The sequence below is a fragment of the Cervus elaphus genome, chromosome 33 (genome assembly GCF_910594005.1).
Source record: "Cervus elaphus chromosome 33, mCerEla1.1, whole genome shotgun sequence".
Lineage (NCBI taxonomy): Eukaryota > Metazoa > Chordata > Mammalia > Artiodactyla > Cervidae > Cervus > Cervus elaphus.
Genome location: NC_057847.1, coordinates 62814205 through 62832235, shown reverse-complemented (window position 1 = coordinate 62832235; position 18031 = coordinate 62814205). Strand labels below are relative to the sequence as shown.

General features: G+C 45.8%; 1 protein-coding gene across 1 annotated transcript in view; it reads right to left on the bottom strand.

The window, feature by feature from the left end:
- Positions 1–3752: 3752 nt before the first annotated feature.
- The window catches only part of LCT (lactase), a 47594-nt gene continuing 33315 nt past the window's right edge, over positions 3753–18031 (bottom strand). The window contains exons 10-17 of the mRNA XM_043894256.1: positions 17018–17308; positions 14561–14759; positions 12782–12984; positions 10691–10800; positions 9005–9139; positions 5818–6041; positions 4639–4866; positions 3753–3997 (exon numbers count right to left, since the gene is read on the bottom strand). Of these exons, the coding sequence (XP_043750191.1) occupies positions 3753–3997; positions 4639–4866; positions 5818–6041; positions 9005–9139; positions 10691–10800; positions 12782–12984; positions 14561–14759; positions 17018–17308 (1635 nt within the window). The remainder of the gene's footprint in view (positions 3998–4638; positions 4867–5817; positions 6042–9004; positions 9140–10690; positions 10801–12781; positions 12985–14560; positions 14760–17017; positions 17309–18031) is intronic.

The following is an 18031-nucleotide window of genomic DNA, read 5'->3' as shown; positions in this document are numbered from 1 at the left end:
ATCTTATCTTTGCTCTAAGTTTTGTTATTCTAGCATCTTTTTGTTGCACAGGGCTCTGTGGAGGTCATGTGTCTCTGAATCCCCCCACCCACCTGTACTGCCTGGAGCTATCCCAGGAAAGGAGAGACCACTTTATCATAAATATCACTGCAGGAAGAAATTTTCTGACACCCACTGATGCTATGTTAGTATCTCTCCTAAGTCAGGGAGGCATCATTTTGTTTGCATAATGTAGTGGCCTTTGTTCTCATTAGATGTAAAACAACTGCTGGTCTACAGCTGGTTCTCACTTTTATACTGGAGTTTTGCTCTCAGTAATGATAGTCACTCTTCAAAGAAATAAAGCACCTGTACTGTTGGGCATGAAGTAGGGAATTAAGATTTGCCTCTTGCTTATTTGGTTATTCTTAAGAATTTTGGATTCTTAATCTGATTTACATGATGTGATATGTTTATGTTGGTGAAGACACTAAGAATGTCTGGAAAAGGGAGTAATTTTGACTGTTCCTTTCTAACCTTTTGTGTTTAGATTGGGAGATACTTAACGTTGTAGAAGGGCTCTGACTTTATTTTGTAATGGGAGGAGGAAATTTTCTCAGAGCAAATTTTGTGTTTCACCTGTGAAGTAACAATGGTAATAGTGTTGGCAAGGAAACAGACCAGGTATGTTGTTGGTAGGAGTGAAAACTAGGATAATCTCTCTGAAAAAACATTATCAGAAACCTTAAAAATTTCATGCTTTTTGATCTAAAAAGTTTTTCTAAGGCATGATCATAAATACAGGCAAAATTTAGGTATAAACCTGTTAAGTTTTATTTATTTTACCTCAGAATTAGAAACCAACTACATGCCTTCTGCAGAATTAACTTTTGCTAAGGAAAAATGGGGCAATACTAATTCAACAATTTGATTTAACATGTTTATTGACTATTTGTTATGTGTTTGGGGAAAAAGCAGGATACAGAGCTGTAGGTACAGTGTCATCTCAACTTTATAAACACATCATATATAGTATGTGTTAACATAAAGAAAAACCAACAGCAGTAAGAGTGATTTATATTATGATTTTAGTTCTTTTTGCATCCTTATATGTCTTCTCAGTTTTCTAGAATGAAATTACTTTCATAATTTAAGGAATGAGTTTGAAATAGATACATCTCGAGCAAGCATCTCATTTAAGTAAAGGTTTGTCATTTTGAAAAATACAGCAATATGTGAACAAAAAAACAATTTTCCCTTGAAAAAAAATCAAATGCAGATCTTAGAGAAACATACATAAAAGAATGATTCACAATCTTTGAGTACAAGGATCCTTCCTCAATTTAATATTTTTAAAAGTATAATGGTAAATTCAAAACAGTATGGAAGGCTATAAAATGACATCTTCCTCTTGGCACCACACACCCAGTTCTAGTCTCCAGAAGTAACCTGTCTTAAGTTTCTCTTCTAGTCTTCAGAAAAATTTTATGTGTACATAGGCAAGTATGTAATCTTTATTTTTTAAATAAATGGGATCATATTATATGTATACTACTCTGCATCTTGCATTTTAACATACACTGTCTTGAAGATCTTTCCCCATTAACCCATAGCTACCTCATTCTTATTAATGGATGCAAAGCATTTTACTTGGTAAACTACCTATTCTCTTATTGCTTTCATTGGTTATTACAGTTTATGTGCTTGTTCTGTTTTTCTATTACAAACTTTGCTACAGTGAACATCATCTTTGGGAAGGTATCATCTTAGCTGTGGAAATATACCTGTAAGTCACTGAGTCAAAGGGTATTTGCAGTTTGGATTATAAAAAATGCTGCCAAATTGCCTCCTCTGAAGGCTCTGTGAATTTACAGCCCCACTAACAGGTAGGAGAATGTGGATACGCCCACATCTTTGCCAACACTGTATTACATTTTTTCATCTTTATCCACGTGATAGATGAAAAATGGTATGCATTTTATATGCATCGTGTTGATTGTGAATTGAAGGTGAACATCTTTAATATTATTGGTTATTTTCTTAGAACTGCCTGTGTTTTCTTTGCCAGTTTTCATTTTGTGTTTATCTTTTTCTTACTGATTCACAACAAATTTCATGTATATTAAGAAAGTTAGCTGTTTGTCTAGCATATGCTATAAATATTTTCTCCCTGTTCATCTTGTGATGAGTATGTTGATGGTAATTTCTTGCCATAATTTTTATGTGGTCCTGTTAATCAGTGTTTTTATTTATGACCTCCGGGTCTTAAGTCTTGAATATAAAATACTTTTCCCACTTCAAAAAGTAATTTTAAAAAACCTCACCTGTCTGTTCTAGCACTCTTACGGATTTCTAACATTCTCATGGGTTTCATTTTTTTACATTTAAATCTTACATCCTAGTAAGGAATGTGGCTCCCTTCCCCCGCCTGTGACTGACATCCCTGGAACTGACCTGTGACCCCCCTCCATTTATGGACTGGTCCGTCATCACCCTTCTATGGCCACCCCCCCATTTGGCAGGTCACCTCTGTCATGCAGCCTGTCCCTGGTATGTAGCTGGTCTGTGTCTAGCCTCTGTCTTCCTTTGTTGATCTTTCTGTTCACTCTGTTTCAAAACTATAACTAGCTTTATATTTTTTTTCTCCCCCCCCACCCCCCGATTTATCCTGGCTCTTTTTACAAATGAGTTCTGTGTGCAACTTTATATTATTTTCCATTTCCTGCCCTACCCCTGCAGAAAAGTTATACTGACTTTTGAAGATTAATTTACATAAAATTGACAGCTTATAGCAATTTTAGAACCATCTTCACCCATCTGATCAACTTTTCCTGTCTGTTGGTGGGAGGAAATGCTGGTGCCCCACAATCTTGACTGCCAGTTGGGGCCCACAGTAGTGGGTCACTCGGGTAGGAATTCTCTATGTCTTGAGCATGATCAACCTTTTAAAACCAATTGAAAAAAAAAAAAAACCAATTGAAAACTATTAAAAAAATCACCTAGATATCTAGGAAGAATATATAAGTTAAATAAGTTTGAGTATTCCATACTGTGATTGTCTCATGAGCACATTTGAGTCGAAGTGATAGACTCACCCACTTCTCTGAATGTTTTGTGAATAAACATACAGATGTAGTGGGTGTGCTTCCCTCTGTCCTGTCTCCGAAAAAGTGCTTGCCAGAGACACTGAATCCTGGTCCTCTGGCCTCCAGAAGCCAATAGCAGAGGATTAATGTGGTGAGGCTGTAAAAGGGGATGTTCATAACTTCTGTGGAACCCGTCTTCTGAGGAGAAGCACCCGTAGGAGACAGGACACCGTTAATAGCACCTTTTTCAGTTTTTGAGAAACAGAAGGTAAGAGAGGTTGGGAGGGATTTTAAAGCAAGAGATGACCAAGTGGTTAATCTTTTCATGAAAAGGATTGCTATGGTTTTTACTAATGTTTCCACCTTTAAAAATCTCTGAAAATTAAAACAGCTCAGTTAAATGACTCACAGAACCTAGTAAGTTGAATTCAGTAACTACGTATTTCCACAGGAGCCACTCGCAGGGTCTTCTAATGCCCAGATGAATTCCTGATACTGGGGCAAGGTGGGGATGCTTCCATTTTAATCAGGGACTTGAAATCCTTCACGATTAGTGTCTAAGAGTGCAGAGACTTTTACAAAGTCTGTCATAGACAGAGTATTAGATCCTCAGTGGTGCTGGGGGTGGCAAAGACTTGCAAAGAAACTAGGCATATTTTACAGAACTGGAGGAGGTGGTCTTCTGGGTCAGAATGAAGAACTGTGGCTCAGTTGCTCTTCGCCTGGTTGTGTGTGCTTTTGCTTGGAGCGCTTTTGCTTGGAGCTCTTATAGTACTTGTAGGACAGAAGTGCAACACCACAGAATCCAAAAAGCATGAGAGCAAAGAGTACATTAAGCGCTCTCTGGGCCTCTGTTGTACCCAGCCTGAGGCCCAGGAACTGAATGTTCTGTCTCACGGGGCTGGCGGTGGGGCTGGCGGTAGGCTCAGCATCTAGGAGAGGACAACAGGCAATTTACGTACCAGTACAGGTGGAGTTACTGCATCATGTTGACCTAGATTATTAAGCCCAAGCCGGATCCTTGCAGGAGAGAAGCTACCCTGGTATCCAGGGTCAGCACATTGCTGAGGTGACTCTGCACATCCTTCTCGTGAGTTATGAGAGAAGTCACGCAGTTTTAAGCATCTCTCTCAGCAATTAGACTATAACCTATACTGGATAATTGTCTCTTAATTTGTATAGTAATTTATACTTTGTCAGTCATTCAGCAAATCTTGGGCACCTTACAATGTGCCAGGCACAATATTTTTAGTCACTATTTGATCCTGGCCTCGGCGTAGCATTTGCCTCATTTCTTGCCTGAGGTTACACAGCAAGTTAGCGGCAGGGCTGGGGCAAGAGTCTAAACTTGCTGTTTGCAGGCCAGGGCCTAGTTTCTAGATGTAACTTTAGCCCTTGATACCTTTGTTCCATCCTGAGAATGTCTGGAGCATTCAAAGAAAAAATACTGATTGAATGAATGAAGGGGATGGAGAAGCAGGGAGGGCTGGTAATAAACTAGAAGAAAATGGACTGAGAAAGGCCTGTTTGACCCTCCCCCTCTAGCTTTGTCCATCCCAGAGCCACAGCTCACCTTCTTGCTGAAGACAAGGGTGTGGCCCTGCAGCAGGGTCAGGGAAGCCACTGCACCGGATTATGGAGGCGTAGACCTTGGCTGACTCTCTGGGGATCCTTGGCAGAGCAGGGTCAGTATAGTTCACAAAATGCAAACCAAACTTATCTGAGAAGCCGGTGGCCCACTCGAAGTTGTCCATTAGAGTCCAAACCGTGTATCCTCGAAGGTCCACCTTATCCTGCATAGCTGCTCAAAGACAGAGGCCCCAGCATGAGCTTCTCTGATGGTCTAAGCCCCTCTCCACCGGGCCTGCTGGGGCTGTGCCTGCCCACAGTGCTCCCACAGTCCCCAATTGCAGGTCAAGGCGAGCTTTTTTTCAGCTCTTGGAGAGAGCAGCCTACCCTGCACGGAGGAATCATTAGCTGGTCCCCCGTTGGTGTTACCACAGAGCCATCTGTATTTTTCTAGACAGGCTTAGCCCTAATTGGGAGCTAGGAACATGCCTAGACTAAATTAACCCTGCTGGGTCAGCTATCATCGTCTTCACATCTTGGGATACTGTTCTTGGGCAGTCTCAAGGGACCCTTGGGAAAGATTTTTATCTGGAATAAGATTTTCTTTCTTTTTTTTTAAAAAACAAAAAAAAACTGCAATTTATTTACAAAACAAGTTCTTTTGATTTACAAAAATTACCCCAAAAAGTGACAAAAATAGAAATGGAATAAGATTTTCTATTTGTTTCTCTCTGCTGCTTCATTGCTCACTTTCTTTTACTCAGCATTACATTCCCGTGTCATAGTCCCATCCCTGGTTGTTCTGCTGAGCTGTAAGGGTCTCAGACTTCTGCTTGGGGAACAAAAGATAATACAATTTCTCCAGCCCATTCCTCCTGGGCCCTGCCCAGACTGTCCACAGGAGGCCGCTGCTGTTCAGGGATATGGACACCGGAGGGTCAGACACAAAAGGGCAGGCCAGGAACTCTGGTCCAGCTGCATCAGGCAACAGGGTTTTGCTTGCTGAACTTTAATGTAGGAAGGAAAAATCTTAGTGTGCAGCCCCCCAGAAAGGCTTAAACACAAAAGGAGGTAGAAGCCTCACCTTTCTCATCTGAGACTGGTGGGTGTAGTATCGGCTGCAGATGTTAGATGTTTCCAACAATAAAAGGCACACATAGAGGAAGGGGTAGGCCCATCATACCTTTGAGTGCCTCATTGATGTAACTGCGGAGGTAGTAGATCCTTGCAGTGTCGTTGAGGTATGCTTCTCCCCGATGGGACACTCCATTCTCTGTGACATAGATTGGGGGGTTGTTGTACTCCTCCTTCAACCAGTTCAGGATCCTCCTGAAGCCAAAAGGGGTCATCTTCAGCCAGAAGGAGCCAGAGTCTGGCCAGGAGCGGTCTGTGATGGAGGCCACTCCCCTGCAAGTTCAAACACTAGGGATTAGGTGTCAGTTTATAAATCCCAAGAGATGCTCTGCACAAAACATGAACAAGATTTACACTGAAAAACAAAAAACCCTTTGACTTTTCAGCTCAGTCGCATCTGACTCTCTGCGACCCCATCCATGGACTGCAGCACGCCAGGCCTCCCTGTCCATCACCAACTCCCTCAGCTTACTCAAACTCATGTCCATAGACTTGGTGTTGCCAATCATCTCATCGTCTCTCGTCCCCTTCTCCTCCTGCCTTCAATCTTTCCCAGCATCAGGGTCTTTTCAAATGAGGCAGCTCTTCGCATCAGGTGGCCGAAGTATTGGAGTCTCAGCTTCAGCATCAGTCCTTCCAATGAACACCCAGGACTGATCTCCTTTAGGATGGACTGGTTGGATCTCCTTGCAGTCCAAGGGACTCTCAAGAGTCTTCTCCAACACCACAGTTCAAAAGCATCAACTCTTTGGTGCTCAGCTTTCTGCATGGTTCAACTCTCAAACCCACACATGACCACTGGAAAAACCATAGCTCTGACTAGACGGACCTTTGTTAGCAAAGTAATGTCTCTGGTTTTTAATATGCTGTCTAGGTTTGTCGTAGTTTTTCTGCCAAGGAGCAAGCGTCTTTTAATTTCATGGCTGCAGTCACCATCTGCAGTGATTTTGGAGACCCCCCAAAATAAAGTCTCTCACTGTTACATTGTTTCCCCATCTATTAGCTTTGAAGTGATGGGACCAGATGCCATGATCTTCGTTTTCTGAATGTTGAATTTTAAGCCAGCTTTTTCACTCTCCTCTTTCACTTTCATGAAGAGGCTCTTTAGTTCTTCACTTTCTGCCATAAGGGTGGCGTCATCTGCATATATGAGGTTATTGGTATTTCTCCCGCAGTCTTGATTCCAGCTTGTGCTTCATCCAGCCCAGCGTTTCTCATGATATACTCTGCATATGAGTTAAATAAGCAGGGTGACAATATACAGCCTTGACGTACTCCTTTCCCGATTTGGAGCCAGTCTGTTGCTCCATGTCCAGTTCTAACTGTTGCTTCCTGACCTGCATACAGATTTCTCAGGAGGCAGGTCAGGTGGTCTGGTATTCCCATCTCTTGAAGAATTTTCCACAGTTTATTGTGATCCACACAGTCAAAGGCTTTGGCGTAGTCAATAAAGCAGAAGTAGATGTTTTTCTGGAACTCTCTTGCTTTTTTGAGAATCCAACAGATGTTGGCAATTTGATCTCTGGTTCGTCTGCCTTTTCTAAATCCAGCTTGAACATCTGGAAGTTCATGGTTCACGTACTGTTGAAGCCCGGCTTGGAGAATTTTGAGCATTACTTTGCTTTTCTCTTTTCACTGGTTGTAGTGACATCAGTGCTGGTGTAACTTTGGACAGACCACCTAAACTTTCCACCAGTACACAGGAACGGACTTACTCATGGACCTAACCTTCCAAGCTGCTCGGGAACAGGCCACACCTCACACTAGACGTGGAAGGGTGCTCACTCCCATGGAGCGCGAGTGCTAGGTCTTCAGAGAAGGGGCTCCCTTGAGTCACCTATGTCTGGTCAATACCTCATGCAGGCCACAGGCAGTACACCCACAGGAATGAATATTTGGGCCCCCATTAGTGTGATGATGGGGTAGATATTCTAGGACCTGCCTTAAGTGCCCAAGACCCTGTTTCTCTCTCCAGTGATGGGCAAAGAGAGGGTATCACATTGTGCCAAAGGCGTGCCGCCAGGGAAGGCACAGGCTCATGCATTTCATTATTAGGACCAGCCATTTAGATATTTAACATCCACAGTCCTTCAATAAAAAAACCTTTTACCAGTAGCTGGATTTATCTTGTTCAGCTGAACTGAATGTGGGACATTTCATAAGCTGAGCACAGGTGGCTGGGAAGACAGTCCCAGGACCAGTGAGGTAGCAGAGTCAAGTGGGTGCTGAAACAGGAACCAGCGGGGGCGCCCCCTCAGCCCCTCTCAGCAAGCCTGACTCTGCTGGTTGGAGGATGAGTGGGGATGTCCGTGCTTGTTTCCAAAGAATCCGGACAGATTCACAGCTACTGATGTGGAAAGGTGCTTGTCAGAAAAGGAACAAAAGGGACTTCCCTGGCAGTCCAATGGCCAGGACCCCGCACTTCCCCTGCCGGGGGAGCTAAGATCCTGCGTGCCGCATGGCACAGCCAACCAAAGCAAAACAAAACCCAACCAAAAAAAGCTTTCTTAATCTAACAAAGAATGTCTACAGGAAAAAAAACCTACAGAAGACAATGAATGTTGGAATATTAAACCTTGCCTCGAGATGGGGAATAAAATAATGTCTTTGTAAGTATTAGAGGCTATTATAAAATAACAAATATCTTTGTAAGTGTCTCAATAAATATTAGATATTTACCAATTTTTAAAAAAGGAACAGATACTGTGCATATGTGTAATCTTGTTTTTCTGTAATATATTCCTGTATGACATTTCTGACATATAAACTATAATATATATATCATACATATAAAGAGAGGTAGTATACCTATACACATACAAACACTTCTGAAATGACAAGAATTTTCTCCTCTTGCTTTCTAACGTTTCTACTGTGAACATACATTATTGTAATAGAGAAATGGTTTAACTTTTACCCTCAAAGGTAAAAAAGAAAGTTATTTTAACTGAAATACATCTGATAAGTGAGAAAAATCTGATGAAAAAACATATATATATGTAAATCTTAATTATTTTTAAACACTCTAAGCCTGTCTGCTTTAATGAAAAGCATCTTGGAAACCCTAGCCTGTATAATTGTCTGACTGACAGGTGTATATCAGGAGTTGGGGGCTTGTCTTGCAAACCCCAGGATAGGCAGCATCAGGAGGCGGTTTCAGAGGCTGTGCAGGCCTCTAAGTGAGAGAGGGCACTCTGCTGTCTTCCCCAAAGATTGTTCCAGGCGCCCTTCCTTACCTGTCTGCATCGAAGGAAGAGATCCAAGAGTCATAGTTGAGATTGTAGGCCAGGACAGTGGTGTAGTGATTGAACCCAAAAAAGTCGTAGGTGCCGTTGATCCTCCTCCTCTCACTCTCCGTGAACTCAGGGAGCCTGGGCGGGAGGAGCCGTTAAGGGCGTGGGGCTTTGGGAAGGGACTGTCGTAGGGCAGGGCCGGTGGAGGGCTCTGCACCCAGGTACCCCAGGTGCCCAGGGGCAGCCGACCAGGAGTGAGGAGAGGCCCTCCCAGGTGCCGCTGAAAGCGCCTGAGCCTCCTTCCACCAGGACACAGACCTCACCTCCCTCACAGACCCTCTCTTCCGGTTTTTTTTACTGTAGTTTGTTTAGACGTGCTTCTTTTCTCCAAAGTCTGTCCTTACTAGTAGGGGAAATGCTTTTATAAATTGAATTGATAGGCCTTTTGAGATCTGGACTTTTCTGCTCACATGATTTTACTGCACTTTCTTTTTAAACATCTAGTGGAGCATTTTCCATATATACATATATTTTTTCATTGAAGTATAGGTGATTTACAATGTTGCGCCAGTCTCAGCTGTGTGACTCATTTATATACATAAATACATTCTTTCCACGTGTTCTCAGTGAGACTTTTCTGTGTGATGTGATTAACGTGTCCTTGTGTGTGGCACTTAGAGTTTCCCCTCTCCCAGATCCTGACCACATGCTGCTGGTTTAGGGTTGCTGAGAGAATGCCCTGCTTCGGTGTCTGACTCTTCATCTTGACCTTCCTGCTACCATTAACCTAGGAAAGAACCTTACTTCCTGGAGTTTCTGAAATACTGGGGCAAAACTAAGGTCCAAGTTCCCCCGCCCCAACCCCTGTCATACCGTTTACTTCCCTGCTCAGGAGCCAGCAAGGGCTTCTCAGATCCTGTGGCTTCCAGACTGAGCCCCTGTGCCCAGCCTCCAGCCCCTCTACCGTGTGGCCTTGGCCCTCCCCGCGGCTGGGCCAGTGTCCCCAGTTGCAGCCGTAGGTGCTCCACTCACTTCTACCCCTAGGCCGGCGCTCTCACCCTTCCCCTTGGATCGAAAGCCTCCTGCTTTCCCCAGTGCTGTTCATTGTCAAGGCCCAGTCAGCCAACACGCTGTCTTGTCCAGGGAGTCTCCTGGGTCCACCCAGCCTGCCCTGATCTCAGCTGAGTCTTCGATGCATGAAGAAATCGGGGAATAGAATTCCTTGGAGTCATGAAGGTCACTGTCTTCCCAGCTGCCGTGTCAGCACCTGAGGAAGCCATACTTAGAAGTAGGTGCTTCAGCACGGTTGTGTTGATGGACTGGAGCACTCGCTTGTTGGAGGCCAGGGTTGACAGATCAGACCTTTTGGCTCAGCAGGACTTGCCCAACCAGGCCAGCACATGCATGATGTAAGGGCTGGGGTGGATTGCTTAATCCTCACAGCTGGGCTAGAGGAGGCTCAAAGAGGGAGCTCGTGGGTCACTAAGAAGTGGGTGCCCCAGATGTCCTGCCTATTCTGAAGAATAACCAGAGCAACTGCCTTTGTCAGAGCCGTGCCTGTCCGGGGCTGAGAGCTCCACCTACACACTCGTGTCGTCTTTCCAGCACGCATGGAAGAGCAGACAGTAACTTGCCTCAGACACTCCTCTCCAACCCCAACAGCACCTCTGCCAGCCACCCAGGACCTACCGAGACTTGTTGAGGCCTTCCGCTAGGCTCCTGTCACGGATCCGCGTCTTCATCACCTCAGGGTAATCCCCATTCTTGAATATCGGATGTGCGAACCAGCCTCCCATGAACTGCAGTGGGGGTTGTGGGGACAGTCAGCGTTGGCATTAACAGGCAGGCTCCCGGCCCAGGAGTCACTGACCTCAGGCCTCCTTCTCCCCATCCAGTCTTAAACCCGCCCCTCTTCCAAGGCTGTTCCCATGTTGCAGTTTAAACGCCCATGGGTCTTGTCACCGTGCTGGGAGTTCACTACGGGCAGGGCCATGTTCTCACCCCCTGCAGCTGGAGGGATGTGAACGGCGCTGAGCCCTGGGCCTGCTGGGTGCTGCCTCGCTGCGCTTAGGAGGGCCGGGCCCAAGAGGCGGAGAGACTCCAAGCCTCCAGGCCCTGATTCCCTCGCTGACCACAGAGGAGGTCTACTGCCTAAGGACCCATCAGAACCTTCTAGGGTGGGCAGAGATGCGAGGCTCTCCTGGTTACCCAGGCAAAGGTTGATTCCTCATGGGCTTTGGACTTGCAGCCCTAAAGTGGGGAACTTTCCTGTCTGTTTTCTTGAGTAAGGTTCAGGCCACCCTTAGCCCTTAGAGGGTATACACGGCACTTGCGTGCTGTGATGCTGTGGGTCCTGAGAGGCTTGTCTCTTCACATCCTCCCTGCAACTGCTGGCTGCTGCCTGGAATGTGGGGTGAGAGCAGCCTTCCATTCTTAGCCAGAGATGAGGTTTAGAACATACTCGCTCCAGTAAAAGAAGCTTCAGTTCACTGGGAGGTGAGGAATTGTGTTTCCGGGGAAGCTGAATTCAAGAAGGGGTGTGCAGATCACTGTCCTGGGCTGCAGGATCGCAGCTCACTGACAAGCTGATGATTAGACTACAGTGTGACATTTCCAAAAATGAATTACTGCTCTAATTCATCAGTTCTGTGAATCTGAAATGAGGGAATGCCTTAATTTTGGTCCTAGGCTTCCCCCCAAGCTGGCTACCAAATGGGGACATTAAATTCTTGTTTGCATTTAATTCATTTGACCACTTTTGTCAAGTTCCTTTGTGAAGAATTTGGCAAACCAAGGCCATTGGTGTCCTTTCAGAAATGCCGGTCTGCATGCTATTCCTCAGGGCCAAAAGTGGGGAGCAGTCTGGAGAGGGAGATGCTTGCCTTTCTTTCCTTATCCTGAAACACGGGAGAGGGTGCCTTCCAACCTCCCAGAGGCAGTAGCAGGAGCCAGGGACAAGCTATGCCTGAAGAAGGCTGTTCTCTCTCTCTCCTTTCAGGCACCCAGACTGAAATAACGGGAGCCGTGTTGGCACCTGCTTACTTGTGTCTCTACTTCCTAAGAGCAACATTCCATGACCAAAAGATGCAAGTCCTTATATTAACTCATGGAATTAGAAAATTAGGGGTGCTGATGAGTTTCACAGAATTCCAATTTAAGGAAGTCTCAGGCAGAGAAACCTTCCCTGGTGGCTCAGGCAGTAAAAGCATCTGCCTACAATGCTGGAGACCCGGGTTCAATCCCTGCGTCGGGAAGATCCCCTGGAGAAGGAAATGGCAACCCACTCCAGTACTCTTGCCTAGAAAATTCCATGGATGGAGGAGCCTGGTGGGCCACAGTCCATGGGGTCACAAAGAGTCGGACATGACTGAGCAACTTCACACTAGGCAGAGAAAGTAAGGTCAGATGGTGACACCTAGAGGTGAAGTGTGACATTGCAGCCCAGTCCTATAGTCAAACCACCGATTGGAGAGGCTGAATTTCTGTTACTTAGCCTCAAGCCAGTGTTGCATTCAGTAAGAGCTGTATGTATAACTGATTTTCTAAGACTTGAAAGAAAACTCAACCCCAAAGAACTTTCATTCCAGCAAACCTATGGGGTAGTTAGAAAACTAAGATATTAAAAGCTTTGATGATTTTCCCAAGTGCACAAAATAAGGTAACAGCAAAACAAGGCCTAGATCCTAAATCTTTCTTTCACAGTCTAATTCTGTTTTCATTAGATCATGACAGGAGGGGAAAAGAAAAGGAGTAAAAACAACGCCTAGAGGAAAATCTGACCTGAACGTATCTCTTGGCTGCCTCCACATCCTCCTGGTTGGAGGGGTCTCTAGGCTCAGCCCAGTCGCTGCTGATGGTGATGGAAATGATGCCACCTTGACGGGCACGGTACACATCATTGTACAGATGCCAGACCTCAGCATGAGCCTTTATTAGGTTGTGGCCAACAATGTAGGGGGCAGTGCCAGGCCTAAAGGAGATTCCTGGAAATACAGACATAGACGTCAGTGAAGAATAAATGTGGCCAGGACTTCCCTGGTGGTCCAGTGATTGGGAGTCTGCTTGCCAATGCAGGGGACATGGGTTCAATCCCCAGTCCAGGAAGATCCCACATGCCTCAGAGCAACTAAGCCTGTGTGCCATAACTACTGAGCCCATGCTCTTAGAGCTGTGAGCTACTACAAGAGAAGTCATTGCAATGGAAGGCCCATGTACCACAACTAGAGAGTAGCCCTCAATCTCCAACTAGAGCAAACCTGTGCACAGCAATGAAGACCCAGCACAAGAATAAATGTGGCCAAGAACATCACTTTCTGCCTATAGATGGCCTCTTGGTGTTTGGGAGAAAGACTGTAGATTTTGTCTTGAGGAAGAATGGAATTCAGATCCTGGCTCTACTCCTTCCTGGCTGACCATGTAACTTTGGGTGAGTAATTCAGCCTTTCTGCTTCTTCCTCTGCAAAATGAACAATACAGAGTTCTTGTGAATAGTGTGTGTGTGAAGCACCCAGAAGTACTTGATGTTGGTTTCTATACCCCTCACCCAAAGAGTGGCTCACGTGTCTCGGGCAGAGTGCCTGGAAGAGTGTGTGCCTCAAGGGCTGGCATCCTGACTCTCTTCGGGGACACAGTGAAAGTAAGAGCTGGAGCGTATAGCTGATGGAAGCAGCTGACACAGATTCCTCGAGAGCAAACGTTAGAGAGGCAGCCTCTCATGTGTTGGAGGAACAAAAAACCAAAACATCAACCAAGGACCAATGGCTGATGCATCTGATAATGAGTTGAAGCAGATCTCCCCGTGGCTCTTCCCAGCTTGGACACATAATCCCAAGAAATCAGAGAAATGAACACAAATTTACCCTCTAAGGCTCAGAGTCAGAGAAAAGGAAAATCGGAGGGTTCTCAAATGACAAGGACAGGTTCACAATTCCTTATTCAAAATTCTTAGGAATACAATGTTGTAAATCAAATATACATCTGTTAAAAAAAAAACCTCAGAGTTTGATGTATTTAGAAATTAAAAGGTTTCTGTGTCTTAGAAATGTAATAAGTTGCATATAACATATTTACATATGACCCCAGCAGGGCTCAGGACAGCTCTCCATATTTAAAGACACTGATATATCTGCAGCAGAATTTTTGAAATTTCTAAGTGGGATGCCAACCTTATACTGGTTCATAACAGGTTAAGCCCAGGTCAGCCAAATCAAACACTGGGAACTTTGGCCTTTCGGGAGTTGATAAAAAAAAAAAACCCACTGTGGATCTGTATAGTCTGATGTATTGTCCTTTTCTGTATCAATTAGTTCTCACCCTTGATCTCGGGGAGCTTCTTATCAGAGGTAGATCAGATGCACAGAGCAAAGAAGCCACTTGGCAGTTTGAGACGTGAGGTTCACGTTCAGCAGAAGTGGTGTCAGAACGGAGCGGTGGGGAGGCAGGAATTGTGAGGCCTTGGGGCTTTCCTGGCCACCTCCTCCAGGGCCACCTGGATTTCATGTCTGTGGTGCTGAGAAAGCCACCCTCCGGTTGCTGACCAGTGGGGTCTGAGATCTTTACCTGGAGCTGCCGTCCCGTAGCCGTAGCCCTGGTTAGCAACGACATAGGGCTCGTTCAGTGTGATCCAAAACTTCACCTTGTCCCCCAGCCTCTGGAACAGCACGTCTGCATACTCCTTAAACCGCTGTACGATCGTCTCGTTCTCCCAGCCCCCAGCATCCTGGAGTGCCTGGGGCAGGTCCCAGTGGTAAATGGTCACCTGTGAAAACACAGACCGGCATTTCCATCAGCCTGCTTTTCATGGGAACCCACCGGTGCTACATGCACCAGCATAAATGTCTATTGCTAAGGATGAGGAGGAATGATGAGACAAAAAAGCTTCAAAGTTCTTTGGAGGAAAGGGTAGGACAGCAGAGCTGAAGTGTGAGAAAAATTCATACATCTGGATCAGAGAAGCCTGGGTTTGAGTCTCAGCTCTGCCCCCTACCAGCTGTGTGACCTCGGCTCAGGCACTAAGACCTCCGTGTCCTGCAATCACTGTGAGGCCTAAATCGCACGGCAGAGGACAGGAAAAGTGACTGACATCCTGCCAGCTCTTTGGCCAGTGTTAGCTCTGACTCTAATCAAGGATCAGAAATGCTAGAGCTTCAGAATCTCCTGGATAGAATGCTCTGAGGGCTTCAGAAGGAGGGAGGCATTTTGCTTGTCAAGGGGCATCCCCAAGGACGTCTAGTGTGTCTGCAGGCTCTTCCTGTGGGATGGGAGCCCTTTGCTGGAGACGGGCCCCTCTGGCCACACCCATGTGGTGGCCTTTCCTCCCCCGGGTCCCCTTTTGCTGCTCCTGACACACCCCCATGCCAGGGTCTCCACTGAGCTGCCAGCCGTCCTCAGCTCAGACCCAGTCTTTCCCTTTCCCTGAAATGCCCTTTGCCTGCCTAAGCAGCCACCCAGATTCTCTTCTTTTTTTAAGACTCACACCTCCTTGAAGGTTTTTATGGCCATATCACTTTTCTGCCTTGTCTCAATGTCCTTAAGAATTCCTTGATGGTTCAGTGGTTAGGACTCTGAGCTTTCACTGCCCAAGGCCCAGATTCATTCCCTGATCGGGGAACTAAGATCCCACAAGCCTTGTGATGCAGCCAAAAATAAATAAAAGTTTAAAATCTATAAATAAATAAAAGCTTAAACACTATTTTAAAAAACAAGAACCATAAGATAATTTAGCCCTGAGTTGTGTTCTCTCTGAATTGTGCGTAATGGATATTAATTCCCCCTGATCTTGGGGTCCTACAGGACAGCCACTGGCCCTCCCATCTCCATCACAGCTAGCACTCACACGCACTGTAATAAACGCTGCATGACCAATTTATTCCTGCAGTGCTAGCAGTGTGAGGAGTCCAGGTAGCACTTTTTTAAATTAAATATTTATTTTTATTTATTTACTTGGCTGCACTGGGTCTTAGTTGCAGCATGAGAACTCTTAGTTGTGACATGTGGGATCTAGTTCTGTGACCAGGAATCGAACCCAGGCCCTCGGTATTGGGAGCTCAGGTCTTAGCCAGTGGACCACCAGGGAAGTCAGGCAGGTAGCACTTTCATTTGTAAAAGTCTCTGCTCTGTGGGGTGGGAAGAAGGGGGTTGTAATTCGGAGATTATACTCTGGCTGTGGTACGTAATCTCCAATCACTACAGCAGAGGACACACCAGTACCACAGAGCTAGTGCCCTCTGGCCCTTTATCATAAATGGCCCAGGAGAAAAGGAAAAGAGTTCTTAGGCTCCCAAGTAAAATGTAAAAGATCTGGTGATAGCGAAGGAAGCCCCCACGTGAGCTTTATTATTCATAAAAACTCATGGCTTAAAAGCACACGAACTTTTGCCTCAGCAGTTCTGCTTCCTAGGATCATATCCTATAAACTTCTACCCTAGTCTAATTATGTAACTACAGTTACACAGACAGAGGAGCCTGGTGGGCTAAAGACCATAGGGCTGGAAAGAGTTGGACACGACTGAAGCAGCTTAGCATGCATACACACTCATTGCAGTGTTGGTTACAAGGGAAGAAGAGTGAAAACAGGGAAGAGTGTCCACTAATAGGGAAGTGATTAGAAAAGTGAGGTGCAATTTCCACATAACTGAAAAGACAGAAAGAACAAATGAGGAAAATACATATGGATATGGAAATATCTGTAAGGACTGTTGTTAAATAAAGAGTATCAAACTATATGTATCAATCATACCATTAGGAAAAAGGAAGGGAAAAAGCACAAACACACACACACATACATATTGCCTTCTGGTCAGAAACCCCAAAGGACATGAAAACTCAGCAAACTTAGTCACCTGTAAACAGGGTCACCTGTAAAGCGTGGCAGTCAGGGACAGAAGGAAAATCTTTACAGGCAACTGAAAAACTAAACTTGACAACAGCACGTTTTCCCCACAGTAGATGGGCTCCGCAGCCCAGCTGGTTCCCTCTTGTGGATTTGACCAAGACCTGCTCAGGGCCCCACCTCACCTGGGGCTGGATGTTGGCGGCCAGCAGCGTGTCGATGAGTCGCACGTAATAGTTCAGGCCCGCTTCATTGATGTACTTGTTGGTCCCGTCAGGGAGGATGCGAGTCCAAGAGATGGAAAAGCGATAGTGGGTCACGCCCAGGGTCTGCAGGGCGACCAGGTCCTCGGCAATCTTGTGGTAACTGTCACAGGCCACGTCTCCCGTGTCATTGTTCTCAACCCTCAGGGGTGTGTGAGAAAACGTGTCCCAAATACTGAGTCCTTTGCCATCTGCTCTCCATGCACCTTCGATCTTAAGATGACAAGACATGGTCAAGTCAGTCATGTAGTCATGTCAGTGGGGGAGTCCTGGGTCAGGAGTGGGGGAGTCCTGGGTCAGGCCGTAAGTCAGCATCACCTTCTCTGCTCCCCCGACTTCTCAACTCCTGCAGCTTTCTGTACACACTTTCTGAACGTCATGGCACTATCACACTGCACTGAGCAGTTATGTGTCTGCTGGCTGGCCTCCCTCCAGCAAGACTAGGCAAGACTAGACGTGGCCTCTTTCATCTTGGTGGCCCGGCTGTCAGTGCAGCAACGTCTGGTGTATGGTGGGTGCTCATTAAACGTTTCAATGAACAATCTGATGTGCCTTAACCCCAAGCACAGTCAGACACATCCCGATGATGCCAGACGTGGAGGCGGAGTTTCTAACCAGGATGGGTATCACTGTTTCTATGCCTCCTTTTCCTCCTTTCACCTAATCTGCATGGAAACTGACACAAGCCACTGAGCAAATGCCTACGCATGGGCTTGGGTAGTCCAAGACGTGTAATTTCTATAAATTACTTTAAAACACTTTGACAGGTATGGTGTGATACTCTGTGACTGGCTGCAGCTAAGGCAGTGTGGCGTTTTAACCAAGAATGCATATCCAGGCTTGGCCTGCTCGGCCCCTGTGAGAGTGGCAGGGCGTTGGAGCAGCGGGAAGGACCAGGTGTTGTCCATCTGCGTGCAGGAGATGGCTTGGTGGTTG